Genomic DNA, 27116 nt, shown 5'->3' with positions numbered 1-27116 from the left:
GCTCTCACACCCATTTACAGCAAGTGTTTTGAGAGACTCGTCAGAGACTACATCTGCTCTGTGCTGCCTTCCTCATTGGATCCACTACAATTTGCGTATCGTAGTAATCGTTCTACAGATGACGCTATTGCTTTCACCCTACACACTGCTCTCTCTCACCTGGAAAACAAGAACACCTATGTGAGAATGCTGTTTGTGGACTACAGCTCTGCATTTAACACCATAGTGCCCACTAAACTTGTTGCAAAGCTCCAGAATCTGGGACTAAACAGATCTCTGTGCAGCTGGATCCTGGACTTCCTGACAGGCAGAAGTCAGGTAGTCAGAATGGGCAACAAAACGTCGTCCTCGCTGACCCTCAACACTGGTGCTCCTCAGGGCTGTGTCCTCAGCCCACTCCTGTACTCCCTGTACACACATGACTGTACAGCTACACACAGCTCCAACGTCATCGTCAAATTCGCCGATGACACAACGGTGATAGGCCTGATCACCGACAATGATGAAACGGCCTACAGAGAGGAGGTAAGCACCTTGACTAAATGGTGTCAGGAGAACCACCTCTCACTCAACACCGACAAGACCAAGGAGCTGGTGGTGGATTTCAGGAGACAGAGCCGAAAACACAGACCCATCACCATCGGCAAGACACCTGTGGAGCGGGTAAGCAGCTTTAAGTTCCTCGGCGTTAACATCAGCGAGGATCTCACATGGACTGCACACACTGACGCAGTGCTCAAGAAGGCACATCAACGCCTCTTCTTCCTGAGACGGCTGAGGAAGTTTGGAATGAGCTCCAGCATCCTCAGATCGTTTTACACTTGCACTATAGAGAGCATCCTGATGGGCTGCATCACTGCCTGGTTCGGAAACAGCACCGCTGGCAACCGTAAAGCTCTGAAGAGGGTCGTGCGAACTGCCAGCCACATTGTTGGAGGTGAGCTTCTCTCCCTCCAGGACATCTACACCAGGCGGTGTGTAAGGAAAGCCCGGAGGATCACCAGTGACTCCAGCCACCCGTCCCATAGACTGCTCTCTCTGCTGCCCTCAGGTAGACGTTTTCGCAGCATCCGATCCCGCACTAGCAGGCTTAGGGACAGCTTTTTCCCACAGGCTATTAGATTACTTAACATTCAAAACTAATACACTCACCATACTCCCACAATAAGGCATACCACACACCGCACTTAACTTTAAGAGCCAACACTGCACTATATACACACACACTGCATTTAACATCTACCTGTTACATCAGGCACATCCATCACATTTCTTCCAGTTCATGTACAATCTGTGGCACTTCAGCATTTTTATTTTTATGTGTATATATGTCAATAATGTAGTTTGTATATTCTGTGTAATTGCGTAAACAATGTATAGTGTAATGTGATGTTAACTGTGTGTATGTATATTGTGAGTATAATGTGTAGTGTAGCACTAACTGTAAGCATGCCAATGGTACATTGTGTGTACTGACTATGTATGTGCACATTGCACATTTTACCTGTTGAAGTTTGTATGGTTATATGTTAACTTTTTCTGCAAATTTCTGGAGCATGCTCCCAAGAATTTCACTTACCGAGGCACATGTGCTGTGGTAATGTGACAATAAAAACTTGAACTTGAACTTGATATTATATTGCATTTCTGTCAATAGATCCTCATAAATATTTCACACTGCACCTTTAAGAGTTTTTTTGACTAGAATGTAGTTATTTAGACCTCAAATATGCGATTCATATAAACATAGCGCCTGTTTTACAATGTTTCAGCACTTTTGGAGATGCGAGCTCCGGGCTGACAGCGGCCGTTCATCGCTCGTGTTCCCGCCGAGAGTCGCTTCATCTGGGCTAGTCCTTCGGGAATCTGCTGCTGTCTCTAACTGAATGTAGATAGCGGTTAACATGACATAATACATTTGAGGAAATATCAGATGGGTAATCTTTAGTCTTATGAATCTATTACTTGTTCCAGAGCAAATCGAGTTGGGTTAAGGGGGAAATTAAGTTTCATAATTTATATTTAGGCTATATTTGACTTAATCCTTTACTAGAGCGGCACTTTTGTACGTTTGACTGAATTGTTTGTGTTTATTTCCTATTGTCTTTTATAATGGCTATTGTTTTTAATTTAAATATTATTTTATAAAAATAATACTGCATATTTAGTATTGAGAAAGGGTCCGTTAGTGACTGTGATATGGACATTATTATGCCATTAGATGGCGACAAAGACTGTCTGAATGAGTGAGTCAGAACCAGGAAATAGTTTTAGTGCTGTCTTGGGAAATCTTCTAAAAGGACAAAGACATCACTTTCCTCAGCAGACATTCAAACAGATTTTTTATAATGGATATAATATTATGGGCATCCACCTGAAGAATGAATGCTATATCAGATGTAGGTAATACACTCGTTCATATTGATCGCTCTCTCTCATAATACCATAATACTCTACATAATACAATAAGCGTCAATGAAACAACTCCTTCCTTCGTTGCTAGTTCTCAAGTGACGTTTCTGAATTAATAATGGAGGCTTGGTCACAAATGTTAAACATGTTCCCGTTACTAACGGCCTTGTGGAAGAGATTCAAAAGGGATTCAGTTGTTCACTTTCATTTGAAACACCCCTACAAATGGCGCCCCTTTCCTGAAGTGCTCAACTCAACTTAAAGGAGTACTTCGATCTGGGAAGATGAATCTGTATTTAAACTGGGTCATTAATGTAGTAGAAATGTGAAATATTTTTTTTTATTTAGTGCTTTTTATAGAAAAGACAGTATTTTTGTCTCATGGGGATGAAAGACTACAATTCCCAGAATGCTTCGCTGCCCTACGAGGCCACTCGCAAAGCCACGGCTACTAGATAACTGAATCACTGATCACTTTCCCACCGCGACCGCATTCATCTTCATAAAATCAGTTCAGTTAGAGAACAGACACTACAATTAAAAACTGAACGTGTGTGTTTAATATGTGATTTAGCCGCTGAGGGAGTCTCACAGCCCAAAAGGAGAGCTCTTGATGAGAGCTGAGGTAAATGTGACGGCACTCGCTGCATAGATTCACAGTGCATGTTCAGTCTGCCGCGTTTTCAGCTCATGCCTTTGAAAGCTTAACTTTCATAGGAATTAGTTTGAGAAGTAGAAAGACTTAGGCCGGGTACACTGCAAGCGTGTCGTGAGCGTCTCGGCTGCGTGGCGTGTCCGTTTTGATTTCGGCTCCCATGTTAACCGGTTATCTTGCATACTGCCTGCGTCACACGCGCGGAAAACGCGTGCATGCTTCAAATAGAAGAGACGCCTATTTTTCACGCGACACGCGAGCGTGTTGTAAGCGTTTCCAGGCAAAATAGAATAGGAAAAGATGTTTATATGCCATTTTGACACGAATACATATTAATGACATTTTCATGTTTGAAAGTCTGTAGGTTAACATAAATGCAGATATAGGCCCATTTGTAATAATAAAAAACAACGTAATTATCGATTTTGAAATATTAAACCTGAACGAAATATTCTGTAGCCTATTTTGCCATCAACACCATAGATATGTATGGTCAAAAGGCTACTGCCGACATGTCTTTGCTGTATCAATAGGCAATATATTTATATTTAACATGAAGTATAGGGCTTCCCTGTACATTAATAGCAGCAGCAGCGCCGCGTCAGACAGACTTCTGGTGTGCAAAGAAGGAGAAAACACCACGCAACCGCCTCGTGGCTGACACGCAACAGAAACGCCACGCTTGCAGTGTGTCTCCGGCCTTACCTTGCTCTGCTGGCCACACCGTTTAAACATGAATGCCTGAGGCTGCAGCTGCGAGTGTGATCTCCATCCCCCACGCACGAGTGTAAAACATGCGGAAATGGCTCCCTCTGCTGGCTATAGCCTTTAGCCTCTGGCCAACAATTTCTCCGGCACAATTTGACGATATTTGCGTCATGGGAGGAATTTTTCCAGAAATAAAATGCATAAATCTCGTCTATGGGGGATATGAGGGGGGACACAATTATTCGAATATACTCCAGGGTTTCTACTGATACAAAGCCATATGCTAATCTCTGAAGTAACCCTTTGAGATTGAACATTGGTCTGGGAAGTCTGCTCTGTATTTTCTACTGCACAATAGGCGTAATAAACGAGCATTATTCAAATGACTCTGTACGCAATTAAATAGTCCTTGAACCAATCAGACCACAAGAGGCGTGATCAAAAGGCAACGACTTCTCTATACGTCATCGTGTTAAACTCGCCAATAGCACACCAGGTGGATAAGCCAGTCTGTGATTGGTTCCTGCAACAGTTTAACAGAAGCAGGATAAATGAATGTACAGGTTTCCAGAATGAGCTGCAGGGCGAAATCAAATCGCCGTCAGATCAGGCTGAGTTTACCCTTCAAGGGCACATGAACACCATTTAGGATTGGCCAAATTGAAATGTAAATGCAGTGGGAGAGTGAAATGCATTAGTGAGATGCAGCCGTGAAACCGCAGAGACATATGAGAGACACAATCACTCAACAGCTCTTTCTCTCTCTACCTCTGAAACACAAACACAATAGGACAATCTCTCCGTAAAGTGGTCAGCGTTCCCAGAGGACTTAGAGCGCAGGACCAGACGCTCAATAAAGCCGTCTGCCAGTGAGGCAGATTGAGTGTGGATCAGGTGGATAAATAAACATACATTCACAAACCCACACACACACACACTTACATTAACTCCACTCGCTGGTGTCATTTCCACAGCGTTACATATGTCGAGTATGGTAACAAACCAACACTCTCTAGCTATCAGCTTCTCTAGAATCAGAAATAACACCACAGCTAAATGCGCAAGAGTTCAAAACAACGGTATCGTGAAAGGTCATGCTGGATTTCAGTGAAAGTCAGCGGCTGGATGGTGCGTTTCCAATGACTCTCCGGTCTCAGAGCGAGGGCTCTGCATTCACAGTGGAAGCAAATGTCCTTGTGAATATTTCATGGAGTAGCAGAGAGAGATGCTTTGATTTATCCACCCACCCAAACACACACACACACACACACACAGGTAAAACTCACCCTTGCATACTGCAGATCCTACTCAACCTGCAAAGCTACACATTCTCAAATTCGACTAGTCGACACGTTGTTTCAAACACTAGTTGGCGTTAAGAAAGCCACGTACAAGCAGACTGTCCACTCGTCCTCGATCAGACATACTTATAAAGACTATTTGTATGCAATCATGTGGTTCAGATTAGCGTCATTATAGTTACATAAAATTAAAACTATAAAAATGTAGTTAACTGAAATTAAATTAGCTACACATAAAATAATTATTAAAAAATATAGCTGCAAGCAGCAATTAACGGGGTTTAAACGCTTTAAGGCCTTTAAAAACATGACTAGAATGTAGGGATGTAACAAAATATCTTGTCAATATATATCGCAATACAAAAATGTCTGCGCTTTAGCGTCAGGACTACATAAACTAATATATAAAGTTGAATATAATGTATAATATTGAAATGGGAAATATTTGTGGGTCCCGGTAATGCCAAATGTCTTTTGTCACCAGTGTGTCCTACATTATTTTAAATATGTCTCGTCAGTGACAGAGTGCAAGGATATTTGTCTCAAATAATTCTGTATGTTCAGCTTCAGAATAATGTATATTTTTATTTTAGCGTCATCATTGTCCTGCACTGTAAAAAAAAATGTTGGTTTAACTTAAAAAAGTAAGTAACCTGCTTGCCTTAAAATTTTGAGTTCATTGAAATTAAAAATTTGAGTTGATACAATGAAGGAAATTTGTTTAATAAATAGAAACTTAAAATATTCTGAATAGCACTATTTGCCGTTTCACTGCGTCATCAAAAATAAAACACACACAGTTACCCAATATGCTTACAAAATATTTGAATAATATTTGAATAAAGGTTGTCAAACCTCAAAAAATGTTCATTGTATTAACACTTTTTTTTTATTTCAATGAACTCAATTTTTAGGCAACCAGGTAACTTTTTTTCTAAATAGTTTTTTACAGTGTGTGCATTACCAGCAGCAAATCCAAGCCTATTAATTTAACCCCCCCCCCCCCCCCCCCCAATGCAATACCAAAATTAGCAGGACATTTTTTTGTTAAACTTTTTTCCCATATATGTATTGGTGTACTCTATCGCAATAATATTGCATTGTGAATTCAGTATCGTTATATGTATCGAACCGTAACATAAGGGTATCGTTACACCCCAAGTAAAAAGGTATTATGATTTATTTAGGAAGCCTGTAACCACCTAGGTTATAGATGGAAAAGACCACTTACAGCCAAAACAGGACAATTCACAAAGAAAAACCTTTATCAGTTATCGTGGCTGAGCCAAAAACCTAGGACTGGTTTACGAGAGCATTTTATTGAAATAATCTCCAATATTTACGAACGGTTCGATTGACAACAAAGGTGCTTATAATGAGGAGCTCTACCATATTGTATGGATGTCGTGGACATTCAATCATGGGATATACAATCCTTTACGCACATGAAAAAGGCACTGATTCAGGGCCCAATGAGTTTCGTTTCGTTGTCTGTCAGCCGCTTCAACATCATTGGCCGAGGGTGGCTGTGTTTTGAGATACGCGAATGTCCTCATAAACAGTTGTGGCATCTTGTTAAGGCAAACGGACTGACTGTTGCATAGCTTTATTATATTTTAATTGTATAGCACCACCAAGGGGCTAGTCGCCATGTCATTTTTCACACCACATACAGAGCCCATACATAGGTGTACCAAGTTTGGTGAAATTGTCATTCCGTTCAAGAGTGATAGCCGTTTTAGTCAAATTGGCCACACCCACTTTGAAAGTTTTGCCGTCCTGCCGTGGATTTGAATCAAAATTTAAACTTTTTTGGATAATTATTGATGATCAAACTCCAGGGAATCTTTCTGTACTTGTTTGGTTCCGATCCCAAAAAAAAATATATCTGAAAAGTATGCCAGGGTGACAGTCGAATCCGAGATGTGTGTTTTGTTTGTCTTGAGCCAAGGATGTCAATGACATATAACAGTTGAGTCATAACAGACAGTTTATTTTTGATCACTGTAGCGCCACCATCAGGCCAGTTGGTGATGCTGTAGACGGGATGGGTACTACCATCCCTTAAAGACTCAAATCTGTATGACTTCTGGTTTGGTCTTCCTGATCACTTTTAGAGAAGAAAATGAATGGAAATGTACATAATGAGAAAATGAAACCTTTGATGCATGTAAACCTGTTGTTGGAGACTCCAAAACTAAATGACGAAACTTTAAAACAGCACAACAGGGGTACTTTAAAGAGTAGAATTGAAATTGCGAACCCTCCAAGTTGTTTCCACTAATTTGACAAGCGGCATTACAAGTCATAACCTCCAGCTTGACCTTACTTGTGTAAATTGCAGCACAGAATTCCAATGCAAACACAATGGGATTATTTTCATTTAGTGGAGCACAATCTGAACACACATTACTGAAAGAGCGGTTACCCAAAATTAGCTGCTTATTTCTCCAACATCACCCTGCCAGTCATGCTGTGAGTCTGAATGACAGCTCAGTGGAGATCACCTGAAGCTCAATCCCAGCTGAGAGTGAGACTGTCAGTCCACCTCTGAAACACAAACCCCAGCCGCTTCATCTCAGTCTGTGTTTGTGAACGTCTCTCTGAGGCTGCGGTGCTTTAACATGAGGAGACTCCTGCGTCACGGCTGCCGCGGGGAGATGTTTCACACACACACACACACACACACACACACACACACACACACACACACACACACACACACACACACACACACACACACACACACACACACACCCTGCAGCAGCTCAACCAGCAAGAGCGGAGCAAGTTGCTAACAAATCACCTTTAGCCCAAGCGAGTGTGATGTTGTGTTTGCATGCTCCAGTTATTTGCCCTGACAAACACACACACACACACACACACCATGTACTTTTACTATCTCTGGCTGAGCAGCAGATGACAGCCATAAACGAACACAGAAGAGACGCTTAGAGAGGAAATGAGAGGAGGTCACACACTTACACTGATTTTGGTGGCATCCTTTGACATCTCATTCTGTGGCACCACCTGCAACAATAACATCATAGACAAACATTATTAACATATTCACATTGACATATTATATATATATATATATATATATATATATATATATATATATATATATATATATATATTTTTTTTTTTTTTTTTTTTTTTTTTTTATGGTAAATGTTTATTTAAAATTTCTATTATTCACTTATCGCTCAAGAACACCATTTGAGAAACCCCAATGAATAATAATAATAATACATTTTATTTGTAATAGCTATCTTATTTTCTCACCACAAAGTGCTACAAGGATAAAAAATAAATGTGGAATATACGACACTCTAATACAACAAACTAGCAATCTATGAAACTGTACACAAAAGATAATTAAATAATAACAAAAATATTATTTTATTTAAGTTGCTTGCCGTGGCAACATTTACATTTCGTTTAACTTGATAAACTGGAAATTTAAACTGAAATTAAAAAAATTATTTTGAGAAACCATAAATAATAATAATAATAGATTTTATTTGCAATATTTATTTTATTTTCTCACCCCAAAGTGCTACAAGGATAAAATAAACATTAATTGCACAAACACACTAAATTCAACACAACCAAATAAAATATTAAACTAAATATAAATATCAGGCTAAATCAGCAATCCGTGAAACTGTAAAAAATGTGAGATAATTTGAGATTGATAGATTGATTTGATGTGTTATATCTATTTTTCTTTTAAGTGCTGCATGCATAAAATAAACATTGAATATACAGTATAAACACGTTCAATTCAACACAACAAACTATATATCAGGCTATAGTAGCAATTCATGAAACTTTTCTGTAGATTGCAATTTTCTTCCTATGTCAAAAGCGTTATTTAAGGATTATGTTGTTTCGAACTTCATACTTCTGCTTTGGCGTCTTCATGTAATCAGCAATTCATCTGAAAGTGAATTTATCTTAGAGATAATATATTTTACATTTTGCAACGATACAAGCAATCAAGCAGTTGAGAATTGCTATAGTATATTTTGCTTTACGTGAGTGTATGTATACGGATAAAGCTGAATATAATATACATCCAACTTTATATAAACAGCTGTGATAATGCATTTTACAACAATGTAAATCAGTCAGCCAAGATGGGGTTTATACAGTGGGTACAGAAAGTATTCAACCACCTTAAATTTTCACTTTTTGTTATATTGCAGCCATTTTCTAAAATCATTAAAGTTATTTTTTTCTCTCACTAATGTACACACAGTCGTCCCATATAATCAGAAAAAAACACACAAAATTGGTGACATTTTTTGCAGATTTGTTAAAAAAGAAAAACTGAAATATAACATGGTCCTTAGGATTCAAACCCTTTGCTGTGACACTCATATATTTAACTCAGGTGCTGTCCATTTTTTCTGATCATCCTTGAGATGGTTCTACACCTTCATCTGAGTCCAGCTGTGTTTGATTATACTGACTGGAATTGTGGCACGGCACAGATCTGGCCATGGTTACAAAAGCATTTCTGCTGCACTTAAGGTTCCTACGAGCACAGTGACCTCCATAATCCTTCAATGGAAGATGTTTGGGACGACCAGAACCCTTCCTAGAGCTGGCTGTCCGGGCAAACTGAGCTATCGGGGAGAAGAGCCTTGGTGAGAGAGGTAAAGAAGAACCCAAAGATCACTGTGGCTGAGCCTGCATGGAGTTTGTCAAAAAATACCTGAAGGACTCAAAGATGATGAGAAAAAAGATTATCTGGTCTGATGAGACCAAGATAGAACTTTTTGGCCTTAATTCTAAGCAGTAGGTGTGGGGAAAATATCACCTGTCCAATACAGCCCCAAAAGTGAAACATGGGGGTGGCAGCATCATGCTGTGGGGGTGTTTTTCAGCTGCAGGGAAAGGATGGCTGGTTATAATCGAGTGAAAGATGAATGCGGCTAAGTGCAGGGATATCCAGGACGAAAACCTTCTCCAGAGTGCTCGAGACCTCAGACTGGGCTGAAGGTTCACCTTCCAACAAGACAATGACCCGAAGCACACAGCTAAAATAATGAAGGAGTGGCTTCACAACAACTCCGTGACTGTTCTTGAATGGCCCAGCCAGAGCCCTGACTTAAACCCAATTGAGCATCTCTGGAGAGACCTGAAGATGGCTGTCCACCAACATTTACCATCCAACCTGACAGAACTGGAGAGGATCTGCAGGAGGAATGGCAGAGGATCCCCAAATCCAGGTGTGAAAACTTTCTCAAAAAGACTCAAAATGTGTACATTGAGAAAAAAATGAACTTAAATGATTTTAGTAAATGGCTGCTATATAACAGAGTGAAAAATTGAAGGGGGTCTGAATGCTTTCCGTACCCACTGTAGTATATATTGCTTTACATGGCTGTACAGTGTTTGCGCAGGTAAAGTAGGGCATAGCCTACTTTGATTTATTGAGTGATAATATAGTTGTTTCATTTTTTGGCACAGTTGAAATATGCTTTACAGTATTTGTGTGTTTAGTGCAGTTAGTATGAGTAAAATGAGGCGTGCAGAAGGACATTTGAACAGCACGCAAACACACAAACATATAATGCGCTGGAGTCTGAACGGCTGATCCTCAAGAGACCTTCATGAATAAAACATGACGCAAAGGTGAGCAAGAGTTTCTTTATGTCATCCCTCCATCCAATTAAAGAGCATCTTGAGCTCACAGCAGGAAGTCCTGCTCTCTCTCTCTCTCTCTCTCTCTCTCTCTCTCTCTCTCTCTCTCTCGGGAACCTGCAGCTATTTCCACCGGCTGTGATTAATGTTGCGTGGACTGTTACCTGCTGCAGACTCCCGAGTCCATCAATACCGCTGTATCCTCTCCTCTCTCCTCTCTCCTCACTTCATATTTGTGTTTCTTCAGCTTTGGCCACTTTATGTCTCAGTAGTTTTATTAAAACTTACAGATTTCAATGTGTTTTTGTTATATGATAGCCTTGAAAACATTTTAATAGGCCTTTATTATATATTTTTTGCTGCTTTTGCATGTTTAGATTTTTACTGTTTTGTCTTGGATCCAGATTTTCAATCTTTACAATATGGTCCCGTTAGTTAAAATGAGAAAGGGTATTTACTAGCAATACATTTGTTACAGTATTTGTTCATCTTTGTAAACATTAGTTAATAAAAATACAACTGTTACATAACTGCGAGAAAAAAGAAAAAAACCTTCTAAAATCTTAATTTTTAAGAGTTTATATGTAACCAATCCTACTCTACCCACTCTGATTGGGATTCGAACTTGGGGTCTCCAGTGTGGGAGGCAGGCGCTAACAAGGACACCGCTAGTGTCAGTTGCTAGCATGCCTCTTGAGATCAGGGGAGTAAGGTTTACATGCACAGCTCTTACCTAAACCTCACTTCAACCCGGGTCACGGCACCATGTAATATGCCCACTTGACCAGCTCTGAGCGGGATTCGAACCATTGTCTCCAGTGTTGGAGGCGAGCACACTAACATGAACGCTAAAGACCTCAGTCACTAGCATAGGCCACTAGCATCAGTCACTAGTGTGCCTCTTGAGGCCAGAGAAGTTACAATTTGTTACAAATATATGCAGACATTCATCCGAATTAACTATATGGCTGCTGTATATTTTATCTACAGATGTGTATTGAATATCTCTGTCTGTATTCATGAAGGCGATGCTGTGCAGCTCTATATACAGCTGAAGTCTTTGACTGGCAGCTGGTTATTAAACTCTGTTTGTGTGTGTGTGTGTGTGTGTGTGTGTGTGTGTGTGTGTTTGTGTGTGTGTGTGTGTGTGTGTGTGTGTGTGTGTGTGTGTGTGTGTGTGTGTGTGTGTGTGTGTGTGTGTGTGTGTGTGTGTGTGTGTGTGTGTGTGTGTGTGTGTGTGTGTGTGTGTGTGTGTGTGTGTGTGTCGGACAGGATCCTGAACCTCCGCTCTCTCAGACTCTTAAAATAGGAGGCTGTGTTTGACTGGCACGAGCGCAGGGAGAAAGAGGAACCGGGCACATAATTGCAGGCTGGTGACAGCAGGCCCGCTGCGGATCATATTGTTCTGTGTATTGTTGGTAATAGTTAGCAACTCTCTGTGCTGTAAATTGTGGGCAGATCTGTGCGGAGGTTAAGGGCTGAACTCAAGGGGCTGCCGCTGACAGAACGCTGGGATTATGATCTTAGTAACTCTTTGGTTTCTGGATCAGATTTAATCCTCAACACATTGGCAGTGAACCCTCAACCTTACAGCTGACGCGCTCAGATTGTATGCCAATTTTAAAGGTGAAGTGTGTCACAACTGCTATTCAGGGTGGCTGCTAAGTGGTTTCTTCTTATCTGGTGTGAAAAGAGTCCCTGGTCTCTAGATTTGGCTCACGTTCCTCCTTCAATGCCGTTTGTGGGATTTTCTTGTCCCAGCAGCTGAAATTTGTGCGCCTGATCACTCAGTAGAGTAACAGCAAACCCGCCTCTACCTGATTGGTGGTCCACGTCTGCTTGTCCGTCCATTCTCTGTGGTTCCTGATGTACCACCACTGAATCTCCAGCGAATAGGACGGCGACCCCGCCCCTCGAAACGAGCAGGCCATCTCCACGTCCTGTCCGCTCTGTGCCGTGATGTCATGAGGGACCTCAGTGAAGACGGCTGCGGAAGAAGACAGAGAGATTACTTAAAGGGGTGGTTGCATGCGATTTGACTTTTTTAACTTTAGTTAGTGTGTAATGTTGCTGCTTGAGCATGAACAGTATCTGCAAAGTTACAGCGCTGAAAGTTCAATGCAAACGGAGATATTGTCTTTTAAAGTTACGGCAGTTTATTGCCTACAAAAACGGCCGGTTTGGACTACAACAAGCTTCTTCCTGGGTTGGTGACATCATAAACCCACGCTAGTCACAGCAGATTTGACTTCTGCCTGTAATGGTTAGCTCAAAATACCCACAGATCATTTATTACACCACGTTGTAAATGCCCATTTTTGAGTGGAAGGAAAACATGCTGTTTTGTGCATGTATCTTTAAATGCAAATGAGCCCCCTTTTATCCAGATGTGGGCGGAGCCTGTACAGCTCAAGCCTCTGCCAATAACTAAAACATCTGTTTGGTTTTGATGATCATCTCCATCATGCTTACGTGACATTCAGTTCTTCGTCATCATGAAAGTTTATGATCTGCAGCATTTTAAAGACATATCAATCTAAACTGCACACAGCCAAATATATATTGTTTCAGATTTATGGGGAAAATAACAAATGGAGTAGGTATTTTTATCATAATAAGGTGGTTGTGCGCACACACTGTGGGCGAACAATTACGTTCGAAAGTGAAGAATGTGATTTTTTGCACCACATGTGGCACCAACTAAAAATCACTTAAAAACAAAGAAAGCAATGTTTTAATAGGGATTCTGAAGGAAAGAAAGGAAGGAAGAAAGTATTTAAAAGGTGAAAACGATCTCTCTACTGAAACTCTCAAACCTCATTCGATTCAAAAAAAGTTTTGATATCTTTTGCAAGACATGTTACGACTGTTCACTGGGGCGGTTGTAACAGTGGAGACTGTATTAAAATCATTTTAGCAACTGTACATATTTCATAAAACCACTTAAATATATTGTTTCAGCAGTTTGACAGATTTAAGTTTGTAATATAATAAATTGGTTATTCCAGTAAAAAAATGTTTTTGATGTATTGCTAAAAATTGCAAAAGTGTTACAACTGTCCCTGGTCTCCCCTATCAATAATGTGCGGGATTTCATTTAACTTTTGAGATTTGGGGATTTATTTAATCCAAAGTGGTGATTAATCCAAATTGTCAATTAACTGCTTTATTTCAATAAAAATGTTTTTAATAGTTTTAATAATAACTGCATCAAACCAGTTATTTTAGTATCACTGATATACTATACGATTTTGTAATTATTTAGATTTAATATTTATATGTTTTAGTCATTTTATTGCATGTTTTTGTCATTTTTTTATTATTTTCAGATTATTTTTACATATGTTTATACTGTTTTTTTTTCATTTTAAGTTTTAGTTGTTTTAATACTTAGATTTAACTAACCTTTAATAAACAGTGTTAAGAAAAAGTTCTTTATAGATGAGAAAAACAAAGAAAAACATACATAATACAAATAAAATAAAATAAAACAATACAATTAAATAAATAAATCAAGGAAAGGCTCCAGAGAACAAATGTGTTTTAAGATAACAAAACTAAAGGAAAATTAGAAATGTTGTCTTGGCAATCTGCTGAATTTATATATAACAGTTAATGTTTGTTTTATTTCAAGCAATGAAAATGTTCTTATGGGTTTGGTTTCGGTTTGTGGTAAATGAAAAAACCTGTCATATTTGTGAATAAACTTTGTGAAATTAAAAAAAGCTTTCGTATGACTTCAGTAGACCTTAAATATGCTCAGTGGCTTCAGTCAACACTTATTTTAACTGTATTAAAAAAAGAACAGCGTGAACATTCTGCAAAACATCTCATTTTGAGTTTCACAAAAGAAAAAAAAGTATGACGATTGAACTTATCCCCTTAACATCTGAACATCATCTCTGTACTATTAAACAAGAGGAAGCTCTTTATCAACTCAAGGCATGAAGCCTGAACATCTCGTATTTGTGTTCAGACCGATGTCGATTGTACAACTCAATCTTCCCTCTATTCACTTTTTTTCAAGATGCCATTATCATCTCAGATAACATTTTGGAAAACGTCCAGCACCGTCGACCTGAAAGGCCAACATCAGATCCGGAGTTATCAGCCAACGTTCAGAGACCTATCGCGAGTAAACAAGCATCTAACCGCTGGATAAAGTTATTCTGAGAAGAGCGCGTACGAGCGAAACACTCAAGTGCACCGTTCCCCTCGACTGACCCCGCGAGTGAAACAAGCTCATCCGCGACTTCAGACAAACACAATTCAATTATCCTTCACGTCAAAGCCTGGAAGATATGAGTCCCCCCTCCGCCGAACAACTTCCACCGGCCGAAGCGGAGAGGAGACTCATTTCTTTCTCTTATCAATCCTTACAGACCCTGCAGGAAGTGATGCGCACACTTCAAAGAGAAACCGCTCACACCTGACCACAGGAAGTGATGAATCCCTGAAAGACATTACAGATACATTACAGATTTGAACGACAAACTTGACCTTTAAATCCTATAAAAAAAATTTTTTGAAGTTGTAAATAAAACAAGATTAATGTAGTATGTTTTATGTCTTTTACATTCAAAATGTATTGTGTATCTTTGTAATTACTTGTAAAAATACACTAGTAATTTCTTTAGTGTAGTTTGTGTCAATAAAATTATGAATTGATGAATTAGTTTATTGTGTTTATTGCCATTTTGCACCAACACTTAATACATTTAGCAGGACAAAAGCTAAATATAAATTTAAGAAAACATTTTAAACTTCTATTACATTTATATTATTAAACTTATTTTTTTTTTATTGCAAATGAGAAATGTTACCTTGGCAATTAACTTAAATAAGCTGAAATACTACAATTACTAAAACTAATATAAAAATAAATTAAAGAAATATTAAAAGCAAGATTAATACAATTGACAAATGCACAACAAAATGACTAAAACTTTAAAGGGGGGGTGAAATGCTGTTTCATGCATACTGATCTTTTTACACTGTTAAAGACTTGGATTCCCATCCTAAACATAGACAAAGTTTCAAAAGATAAGGTGGACGTTTGATGGAGTATTTCTTTGTCAAAAATACTACTTCCGGTTAGTCATAAGGTTCGGCAAGTTTTTTTCGATCATGGGTCCACTTGACGTTAATAGGTCGGAATTTCCTTGTATGGGCCTTACGGACAATTCTACCGGAAGAGCGTGAGAGAGAGAGGGAGACGAGAGAGAGAGAGAGAGAGAGAGGAGAGAAGAGAGAGAGAGAGAGAAGAGAGAGAGAGAGAGATGAGAGAGAGAGAGAGAGAAGACGAGAGAGAGAAGAGAGGAGAGAGAAGAGAGAGAGAGAGAGAGAAGAGAGAGAGAGAGAGAGAAGAGAGAGACGAGAGAGAGAGAGAAGAGAGAGAGAGGAGAGAGAGAGAGAGAGAGAGAGGAGAGGAGGAGAGAGAGGAGAGAGAGCGAGAGCGGAGAGAGAAGAGACGAGAGAGAGAGGGGAGAGTGCGAAAGCAACAGGCTACGCCCATCAAAGCGCTGGCTTGTAGGATGCTGCACAGGTGATGTGCACAATTAACAAATGTCACCAAAAAAGTGCGTTTTTGATTGCCAGACCAAGACAGCCCTGTACAGATTTGCCAAAAAAACCCCCCGCGTTAAGGCAACAGTGGATGTAATTTGCTTTTCCGGATCAGCAACTGAGTTGCGCGAATGTTTATGTCTGTTCGCTGCATTTCGGTGCCGACTGTTTCATAAACAAGGCCCCAGCTCGACACCGGATTTTCCGATCGCCTAATGCTGAATGATGGAGCAGTCCCAACGATAAAGGTCCCAACGTTAGTACCGCAGGCGGTGAGTGAGACTGCTTCAAATGTCTGTGTTTTTGCCTATGCTCATCAAGTAGCCCAAACATGATCACGTATAGTTAATTGATCAATGGAGCATGCGATGTGTAGTGCGTGTACATTTGTTTAGCTGGCCACTATATGTGTAACTTTATGTTTGTGTATTGTAAAAGCACCTCCAAACAACAATACACAAAGAGGGGGGAAATATGTTGAACTAAATAAGCGCGCTTCTTCATTCAAATGCGCTATCGATTCTTCCATGTCTTTCTATGTAAACACCAGCCTGCCGTGCAAAACCAGTCCGCTTACTAACGTTACAATTGTCTACACAAACCACGCGTAAACACACACACACAACACACACACACACACACACACACACACACACACCACACACACACACACACACACACACACACACACACACGTGCACAACTGCACTTCCCACATGTACACCTTCAAAGACAAAAATACGACGATATATATTCAAGTATAAATATGTAAATAACACAAGCCGCTAAGCATATTATATAGTTAGTGTATAACTTGTACCACATAGAGACGTCCTGCTCTAGTCGTTTTTTGCTGCTGCTCCTGTTCAACTGCAGCCTCTGGGGTCTGATTCCGGATCATAGATGTATATGGCTGTATCTGATTAAAAGCCATATTTTTATTTTGAATAAAGTTTTTTTCCCGCTGTTAGGGATGACATAGCTTTACGACGCACTCGACTCAACACAATAGCAGCGGCGCGCACACGTCATTATTTAGCTCCGCTCACACCGACACGCCCCCCACCCGCTCGGCTTTTTTCGTTAAGACTCGGAACAGCGCATCTTTCTTATATAATTATAAAAAAAATAAAGACTTTTCGGAGATATGCAGGATGCAATGCTACTCTATAGGTACTCAAGATTGACATGACACTGACTGAAACTGATGCTGCGTCCCAATTCGCCTACTTATACTACGTCCTAAAAGTATGTACTCTTTTTGTGAAGAAAAAGTATATACTTTTGAGTGTGTAGCAGAAAAGTATGCAAGCTCCGGGACATACTACTTCGCCATCTTTAACGGACTCGCTTAGTCTGACTCGCGGACTGTCGCTTAGTTACGTGCATCCCGTCACCGTTTATCTGCCCTGTCAATCATCGTCAGATTCGTCACAGTTCAAATCCTTCACATTCAGTTTAATCTCCTACCGTATCGGAGAGAAATGTAGCCGCTCGTTGATCTGCCATTTGTGGGTCTTTAATGCAGAGACTCTCCTCATGTATTGACAGTTTAAATATAATGATGCATTTAAAAGTTAATGGCCAAACGTGTCATTTCAAAAGTTCTCAATGCTGCTGCAGGTGAGATATAATGTGGCAACACTGAATAAATATATTTTTGTCAGGTTAAATATTGATAGTTGGTCACTCAAACCCCTTTATCTAAACTTCTCGACTTAACCGTCGAACTCGCACATCCGTCATGTTTGTAGTTTTTTAACGCTTTTTATCCGCGTTTGTAGTTCTAATCGAATCCTCGGCCAACTCGCAATGGGTTGTGGGCAATATCAGCCGTTAGAGTGCCCATCGATCCATACTGTGAATTCGGACCGGAAATAGTAAACCATCCGGGAATCTTTGGAATACTCTTTTCAACATACTACGATTTGGGACATACTAATTCTATTTTCGAATACTATTTAGGATGGATAGTATGCGAATTGGGACGCAGGGTGAGTGTTTCACTCCCCCTTTAAAAATACAATAAAAACTGAAAATCTAATTATAAAATCTAATTCAAAATAATAATAAGTACAACATTAGTATATAAATAATTCTTAATTAAAAAAAATGTCAAAGTTTTAAATAAAACAAAGATTATTAGAGTATGTTTTACAAGAAAATCTAAAAGGTAAAAAAATGTCTTGTTTTAATCAATGGGCCCTATCACACACCCGGCGCAATGCGAATGTTTTTATTGCTAGTTTTTATCTTTCACATCCAGCGCCACGTTATTTAAATCTGTTCACCCGTGGGTGTGCTGGTCTGTAAACCAGGTGTGTTCAGGTGTATTGTTGGTGTGTTTCTATTGTGAGGACCTGAAAACGACTGCGCCATTGACCAACACAAACCTGCTCTAAAGTCAATAGTGCAGTATTTTCTGTGTTATTTAAAGGGTGTGTTAGTAATATGTGCCTATAGCCGATGCACAACACTCATACACTCTGCTTATTACACACACAGGGACGCGCAGCAGCACACCAGAGGTGGTAAAAGAACTCAAAAGTTATACTCGAGTGAAAGTATATATACCTAAATAAAAAAATACTCCAGTAAAAGTAGAAAGTCCTCCATTCAAACATCACTTGAGTAAAAGTACAAAAGTATCAGATTTAAAACGTACCCAAGTACCGAAAGTAAAAAGTAAATATTCAAATTAACTGTAAATATCAATAATTAAGCAGATAAAATCTTTTGGGACTGATATTCAATGCTTTAATTGAACAAATGATAAGATTAGATACTGCAATTAAAAATTTGTTAGATTTGCAATTAATAGGAGACAATGAAGCACCTTAACGCAGTATAGGGGTTAAACTTAAAATAGACATGTTCCATAACATTAGCTCCATAAAACAGATGAGGAGCAAGATACTATTAACTAATTCAAAATTAATTCAAAAGCCATAACCACAATGACATATTACGTAACAATTAGTTAATAGTCATGTGCCTCAACAAGTAAAGTCATACTATAATTTTGCCAATTGTTATGATTAATGATGAATTAAACACAACTGAGAGTCAGAATGCATGGCTTTGAATACATGAATTTACATTATTAGTTAATGTAATATGTTTTTAGGGAATTAATTATGTCAATAGCAATTCATATATTACTTAATCTATTAATCATAGAGAATGTTCATTAGCTGCTGATGCAGTAATCATTAATAAATGGTTTAGTTCTTAATTAGTTATACATTAACTCATGATTATCTGTGCATTAATTAGGCATGAATTATAATAGTGCACCTGTATTGTAAAATGTTACTGATGTTTTCATAGTAAATAGTGTGCCGCAAAATAAAAAAGTTGGGGAAACACTGCGCTAACGTTAGTGTGGCAAGCCTGACTTGTCAGCTTTTCCAAGTCTATACCCGACTGGATCATCCATGACCGACCAGATCGGTTTGGAAATCAAGTGTAATAAATACTTAATACTTGGAGCGGGCATGGGGAAATGTATTGGAGTAAAAAGTAAACTTTGACTTTGATATTGTAGTGGAGTAAGAGTAAAAGTAGATGCAAATAAAATATACTCAAGTAAAGTACAGATCCCCCAAAAAAATACTTAAGTAAAGTATCAAAGTATTTTTTCTTGATTACTTACCACCCCTGCAGCACACACACATTTTTAAATATTAAAAATAAAAGGATTCCTTTCTGGAGAAGAGTTCAGTGTTTCCATATAAACAGTGAATGTGTCATGGTGCGAGCACAACTGGCTTTTAAAGGGAATGGGAGATGAGGCTCTGATACGCCCAAAACACACCCATGACTCATTAAGAGACGAGGGACAACCCAACCGTGGTTAAACTAGCAAAAGTGGATTCAGTGCACCTGTGCTTCAGACTATGTGCTCAGATCATTAAAATAGGGGCCACTGTGTTACTCGGGCTGCGTCTGAAACCTGGAAAATGCTGCCTTCGGAGGACACATTTCAAGGCAGGAAGGCATCAAGCAATGTCTGAATCTAATGTTTGCTTCACTTCCTGTCTCCTGAGATATTTTCATCTGATGGATTTTTGAAGGCAGCGTACATGTGTCCTTCACTGCTTTTGATATCCCACAATCCTGTGCTTTCCATTCAGTGACAGTTGAGCTGGGGAAATAAGATGACATCCGAAAGTTGCGTTTGCTTGTCAGTTTGTGTGTAAATGTAAGTTTTTAACTAAAATTTTCCACTTCTGATGTAATTTCCAGCGAGAAATGACTACTGATTAAGTAATTAAATATGTGTTTAGTTCTCACCAAAGCTCTCTCTATTTAGCTGTCGATCATTAAACTGTTACACTGCCTTAGAAGTCTGTCCGAAATGAGTTTCATGAGATGCCTTCATGCACAAAACGCTGCCTTACAAGCCATTGCCTGATAAGGCAGCGAGGCAACGAGTCTGCTGTCTAGGTTTTCAGACGCAGCCTTGGTGTTTCTTTGTAGTTATGTGACATTTTAGAGCAATCTCTGAGGATATCTAATGGCAGTTTTTATTTTACTTTCATAGATATGAAAGTTATTAATTAAATAAGGTAAACGTCTCAATTGAATTGCACTTCTGTGTAGGAAAAAACAATTGAGTTATTAAAGAGATCTCACTTGTGATTTCTTTCCTGAAACTGACTTTAATTGGTGGCTTTTCAGCTTCAGTTTGCTCTCCATTTATTACATTGCTTGAGAAATAATTGAGATATTAAAGAAAAAGACGTGTACATTACTGTTTGGGGACAGTAAGATTTAAAAAAAGAAAATAAATTATTAATACTTAAATTCAGCGAGGATGCATTAACCTGATCAAAAGTGACAGAAAATAAATGTATAATCACCAGAAAACACTCACAGAAGTGCTCTTGAGTACACATTTTAGGGGACACGGACACTTTTACTTACTGGAGCAGGATTTTTCTCCATCTCTGATAAGATAGCAATCATTATGTTAAGTGTGTTCATTAATTATTTGGGGTGCAACGGCCCTACGGTTCGGCACACATGTGATTTTATATGAACTTTAACCATCATAGATTGAAAGTTTATCATTTGGACGAATTTTGGTCTTGCCAATTTTTGCTATATTTAATTTATACAGTGAAGAAATAGTGCTATTTTACATTTAGGCCTAACTATTCATTTATATACCTGAATACTATGCTGTAAGACTTTGTCACTTTGTTATATAGTATTCATCTCTGCTTGCAATGCCCCGACAACCGCCCAGTACACCCTAAAAAACCTCAAAGAAACCACTCACCTTAGCAACCACATAGCAACACTCTAACAACCACCCAAGACCATCTTACCCTGGCAACTGCATAGCAGGAACACTATAGTAACTACATTGCAACACTCTGATAACCACCCTATAAACCTTAGCAATGGTATAAAAATATCCTGGCAACCAACCGCATAGCAACACCTTAGCAACAACCCAGAACACCCTAGAGTCCCCCTACCAACCACCTCACCCTAGCAACTGCATAGTGGTAATGCAAGCACTCTCCTAGAACACCAGCTACAACACAACACTCTGACAACCACTCAGAAGCAACAGCATAGCAATGCCCTGACAACCACCCAGCACACCCTAAAAAAACTCAAAGAAACCACCCCACTTTAGCAACCACATAGCAACACTCTGACAACCACCCAAGACCATCCTACCCTGGCAACTGCATAGCAGGAATGCAAGCAACCATTTGGAACACCTTAGCAACTGCCTGACAAGCACCCAAAACATCCAACAAAAACTTTTTTTTAAAGTTGTTAGTTTATCCATGGTATCGAAGTACTTGAAGTGAGCTTTAGTTAATGTGATGACGACAGCTTAAAAGTGTGAGCACCAAGCAGGTGATTGATCCCTTGAGAATCAGCCCCAAAAAAGTGATGTGCACCCCTGTGTATAATGTTACAAATAAATTCTGTTCTTTGAAACTATTAATCAAATAATCCAGAAAAAAACGTGGTTTCCAATAAAATCAGCTCAACTGTTTTCAACATTGATAATAATCATCAAATCATCATGATGTCGGAAGGATCATGTGACATTGATTTTGAATTCTATTAATATTTCACGATTTTTACTGTAGTTTGATCAAATAAACGTAGCCTCGGAAGAAGAGACTTCTTTCTGACCCCAGACTTTGTAACGGTAGTTTGTACAGTTTGGTGTGGTGTGTAGAGAAACACGTCAGGTTCTCTGCGTGTGCCGCTCAAATGAGCTCAGGATCGAGGGAATCCCTCCACATATGGCTAATAACACACCCAAATCCTCTTAACCGTTTCCTCCAGAGCGCCTCTTCATTTACCCATAATCCCATTCAGACGGCCGCGAACCTCAGTGGGGGTCACTGTCAAACCCACAGGGGGTTCCCAAGACTTCCGTCCAGACAAAAGGCATGCTGGGAAATCGGTCCACGCTCCGATCACGGCCTGGAGATAAGCCATTTGTTTATAATGCATAAAATGAGTTGATATCATGAAGCATAAAACTGATGAATGAATATAATAATCCGTATCAGTGTGGAGTGGTGATGAGGTTTAGGAGACGATTCCTGATGACTGACTGAGATCTGACGCTTCCAGTCACATTAAAAAGGGTGACTAAAGGGAAATTACAGTCCTCAAATCAGATGGATGGATGGATGGATGATAGATTGAATGGATGGATGAATGGAAGATGAAAGATAGATGGATGGATGGATAATAGATAGATAGATTGGATGGATGGTAGAGGATGTATAGATGGATGTATGGATGAATGGATGGATGGATGGCGGACGGACGGACGGACAGACAGATAGATAGGATCGATGGTAGAGGATGGATGGTTGGATGGATGGTAGAGGATGTATGGATGGCGGGCGGGCGGACGGACGGACGGACGGACGGACAGACAGACAGATCGAAAGACAGACAGACAGACAGATAGATTGGATGAATGGTGGATGGATGGTTGGATGGATGGTAGAGGATGGATGGATGGATGGCGGGCGGGCGGGCGGACGGACAGACAGACAGACAGATCGACGGACGGACAGACAGACAGACAGATCGACAGACAGACAGACAGATAGATTGGATGGATGGTGGATGGATGGTTGGATGGATGGTGGATGGTAGAGGATGGATGGATGGATGGATGGCGGGCGGGCGGACGGACGACAGACGGACACACAATGGATAGATGATAATAGATAGATTTGACGGACGGACGGATGGATGGATGGATGGATGACGGACGGACGGACAGACGATGCATGGATGGATGGATAATAGATAGATTGGATGGATGGACGGACGGACGGATGATATTTTCTCTGGCATCTTTTCTCTCCACTAAATCTCTTCTGATGAGAGCCACAGCCTCTCTGGGACAAAGATGACAGGAAGTGGTTGCTGTAATTACTGCTCGCCGATCTGCATATTATAATTGGGGTCCTGGGGCATCATTATTTCACAGGGAACAGAAGAAAGGCAGATCAGATACAAGAGCGACATCCGCGTAATCAGCGTCTCTATCAGAGGCTGGGAGGACGCCTTCACTGAAAGCCCGATCGACCCAGTCCATCAGCCCAACAAACTCTTTAATGAAAAACCAGACGCGCTCGCCAGCGAGATGAGCGGAAAACGCCCTAAATATCGCACCAGGGAAGAGATGCGGAGAGGGGGGCTCATTTCAGGGAGATACTCATTTGAAGAAGCAGGCGGCAGGTTTCTCGGCCCGACCCTTTGAAATCTGAATCTCTGCTTGATTGAGTTTAGATCAAAGCGCCGTACAGGCGGCCTTACACTGAGCGTCTCGCACGTTACTCTGTATTCAGATGCTGTGAAACACAATTGAGACGCTAGAACATCAGCAGCTCTACAAAGATCCAAAGCACAAAGTCCCTGCAGCGGGAGCTCTTCTCTATATCAGAGTCAGTGTTTCTGAAATCCCTGCAGTCTGGAGTTTTCTACCGACAAGTCACAATATTCCTCATTTAAATAATTCATACGCAGAATAAAGGGGCGGGCCCGGTTGAGTTAGATAGTAGTGTGTTGAAACCATAGACTGTAAAAAAATATGGACGTAGTGTCCGTGACGTCACCCATAGGATTCTGATGAGCCGTTCTGAAGCGTTAAGTAGACACAAGCTGGGCGTCGCCATCTTGCGAGCGAGTCATCACGTGACACTCCCAGGTAACAGAAAATGGGCAAAGAGGCGGGATGTGGGCGGAGCTTAGGTGACGCAATGACTATAGACGGTGGATAAATGGCTATCCACCTGTCACTCAAAGTGACCATGCCCTTAATTATGCAGAACTTTAAGGCTTTATATAACGTAAACGAATGAGTTATAAAAAAATTCACCCCCCTCAGAGATGTCATGAAGGTCAAAATTAGCCGTATAGGCCAAAACCACAATTTGTACCAGGCTGTAAACATGTTTTTTTCTGCTGTAAAGTTGGGCATTTTAACATGGGGCTCAATGAGATTCTGCTCCTTCAGGAGCCGCTCTAGTGGCCAGTTGAGGAATTGCAGTTTACATTACCTCCATGTTGGCTTCAAGAGAGATCGCGGGAGGTTGCCACTTGGTTTAAACTTGTGGTAAGGGGGAGGGGGGGCATTTCCCAAACACACTGGAAGCTCTTGACCAATTACAACACACCAGTCAAGCCGACCAATCAGAGAACACTGTGCTTTTCAGAAGGAGGGGCTTTATAGAGACAGTAACTAAACAGAGCATTACTGGCAGACTGGGAAGAGAGGAGCCGCAACGATGAATGGATGGATGGATGGATGGATGGATGGATGGATGGATGGATGGATGGATGGATGGATGGATGGATGGATGGATGGATGGATGGATGGATGGATGGATGGATGGGAAAATAATCAACATTCAACCAAAAAGGACTATTTTAATAATTAAAAACGAATTCAGAAATAATTGTCTTGCCGTTCTCTATGATAAGCACATCTGAGGAAGGTAAAATAATAGATAAATAATAAATATTGAAGTATTTAGTTTGATATCCTTGATCAGACTGACCTGAAATATCCACAATGTCTGCAATGTGCAAGATAAAATCTGATCTGTTTGCTCAGTGTGGACAGTCTCTATATCGGTTACTATAGTGATGATGTAATGCAAGCATGATGCCAGGAGACTTTCTCATACATCACCGGAGACTAGCTGTCAAGTCTGGGAAGAGAAACCTGGGATTGTTGCCTCTGCTCGTGTCAGTCATGACATCTCACTGTCATGAGCTCATGCGATGCAGGAGGAGACAAGATGAGCGTCAGAGGCAGGACTGTGTTACACACTCAGCCATACAATGCATTCAGAACCGCTCTTTGCTCATTCATTCATTATTTACAACCTAGAGAAACAATTGTCTTAAAAAAAAGTAGATTCACACTGAAATACACTCCTAAAAATCAGTAGAAATCTGATTTGTAAAAAATTAACAAATTAGCAATTCTTGAGTCCGTTTGATCGGACCACACGGACCAGGCTAAAAAATGCCATTATTTTATTTTTAAAAGTTAATAATTGTATTTTATAGATAAAATATTTAACTTTTCCTTTTATTTTTTGATTATATCAGGTAACATTTTAAGCTGTCATTTGGTCATGTTATAATGTTCATGTTGGCATGGGGCATGTTGTCACATTTCACTTTCGGGGGGAAATCAAGAAAAATGTCTACACTGTATTAATGGGGGAAAACACATAACTGTACTAGATGTGGGAAATTAATGTGGGGAAAAAATAAATACTTTGAACCACAAGTGGATTTACACAAACTGATAAAGTCAAAAAGCTTTATGTTGTGCCCGCTCTCCACTAAATATTTATTAAACCATGTTAAAAAAAATAAACAAAATAATAATAATAATAATAATTTCATGCTTTTTGTCAGACTGCAGGCAACTAAATAGATTTAAAAGAAGCCACCCCTGGTTTCTGACATATTTCTGCTGATTTTCAAGCATCTGGATATGAGAGCCTCGCCTCAAGGAAATATTACGAGTTCATGAGAAATCAGCTCACATCTGAGACAACAGTCATTCATGCTCCTGCCAAACGGACATTATCATGTCTCGGGACATTTTTCTTCCAGAAAGCTCCGCAGGGGCACGAACGCAAGCGTGCGAGATCCTTCCTCAAACCTCATCAATGCCTGGACAAACAGAAGGAGCCCTGCTGGCAGACGAGTATATTACGGCCCGCGATGCTGAGAGAGAAAAGCGGAGCGTTCGACAAGTCAAACAATCTATACTGACACACCGACTGAGAGATCTCAAGCTTTGCGTTCCTGTTGCGGCCTAAAACTGCACAAACCAACACACCTTGAGCCATGTGTTTTTTTTCTATAGTTTATCTGGATTTTGAGCTTCTTCATAAAAGCACTTCATGAAACAATGTAATATTTAGGCTCCACATCACACAGTGAAGTTTGTTACAGTAACACAGACGCTGCGTTTATTGGGCGGGTCTGCGCAGGATTCAAGATGAAACGGAAGCATTTGAATTTTCACGATTCCTGACTGTGGAGTGTCAAATGTGAGACTAAGAGCTTCACTTCAAAGCAAACGTGGCGTTTAATCTTCAGCCTGCGAACACTTACCCTCACATATGAGCTCTAGTGGCAGTCAAGTGCTCCTGTTGCCCCTGGAAACCAGAGGTGGTACAACCAGAGGGGAAAAAAACCTGCGGCCGTGAGCAGAACTGTTTGAGGAGCACTAGCGTTTACATGCGGCCACATAATCCCTGGAAAGCCTTCATGTAAACACA

The 27116-nt window shown here is 40.1% G+C and overlaps 1 protein-coding gene across 1 annotated transcript in view; it reads right to left on the bottom strand.

Annotated features, from left to right (window-relative positions):
- The window catches only part of LOC137078326 (V-set and transmembrane domain-containing protein 2-like protein), a 98127-nt gene that overhangs the window by 15192 nt on the left and 55819 nt on the right, over positions 1-27116 (bottom strand). Inside the window, exons 2-3 of the mRNA XM_067445515.1 lie at positions 12552-12721; positions 8062-8106 (exon numbers count right to left, since the gene is read on the bottom strand). Of these exons, the coding sequence (XP_067301616.1) occupies positions 8062-8106; positions 12552-12721 (215 nt within the window). The remainder of the gene's footprint in view (positions 1-8061; positions 8107-12551; positions 12722-27116) is intronic.

Source organism: Pseudorasbora parva, chromosome 6, assembly GCF_024679245.1.
Source record: "Pseudorasbora parva isolate DD20220531a chromosome 6, ASM2467924v1, whole genome shotgun sequence".
Lineage (NCBI taxonomy): Eukaryota > Metazoa > Chordata > Actinopteri > Cypriniformes > Gobionidae > Pseudorasbora > Pseudorasbora parva.
This window is presented reverse-complemented; position numbering and strand designations above follow the sequence as displayed.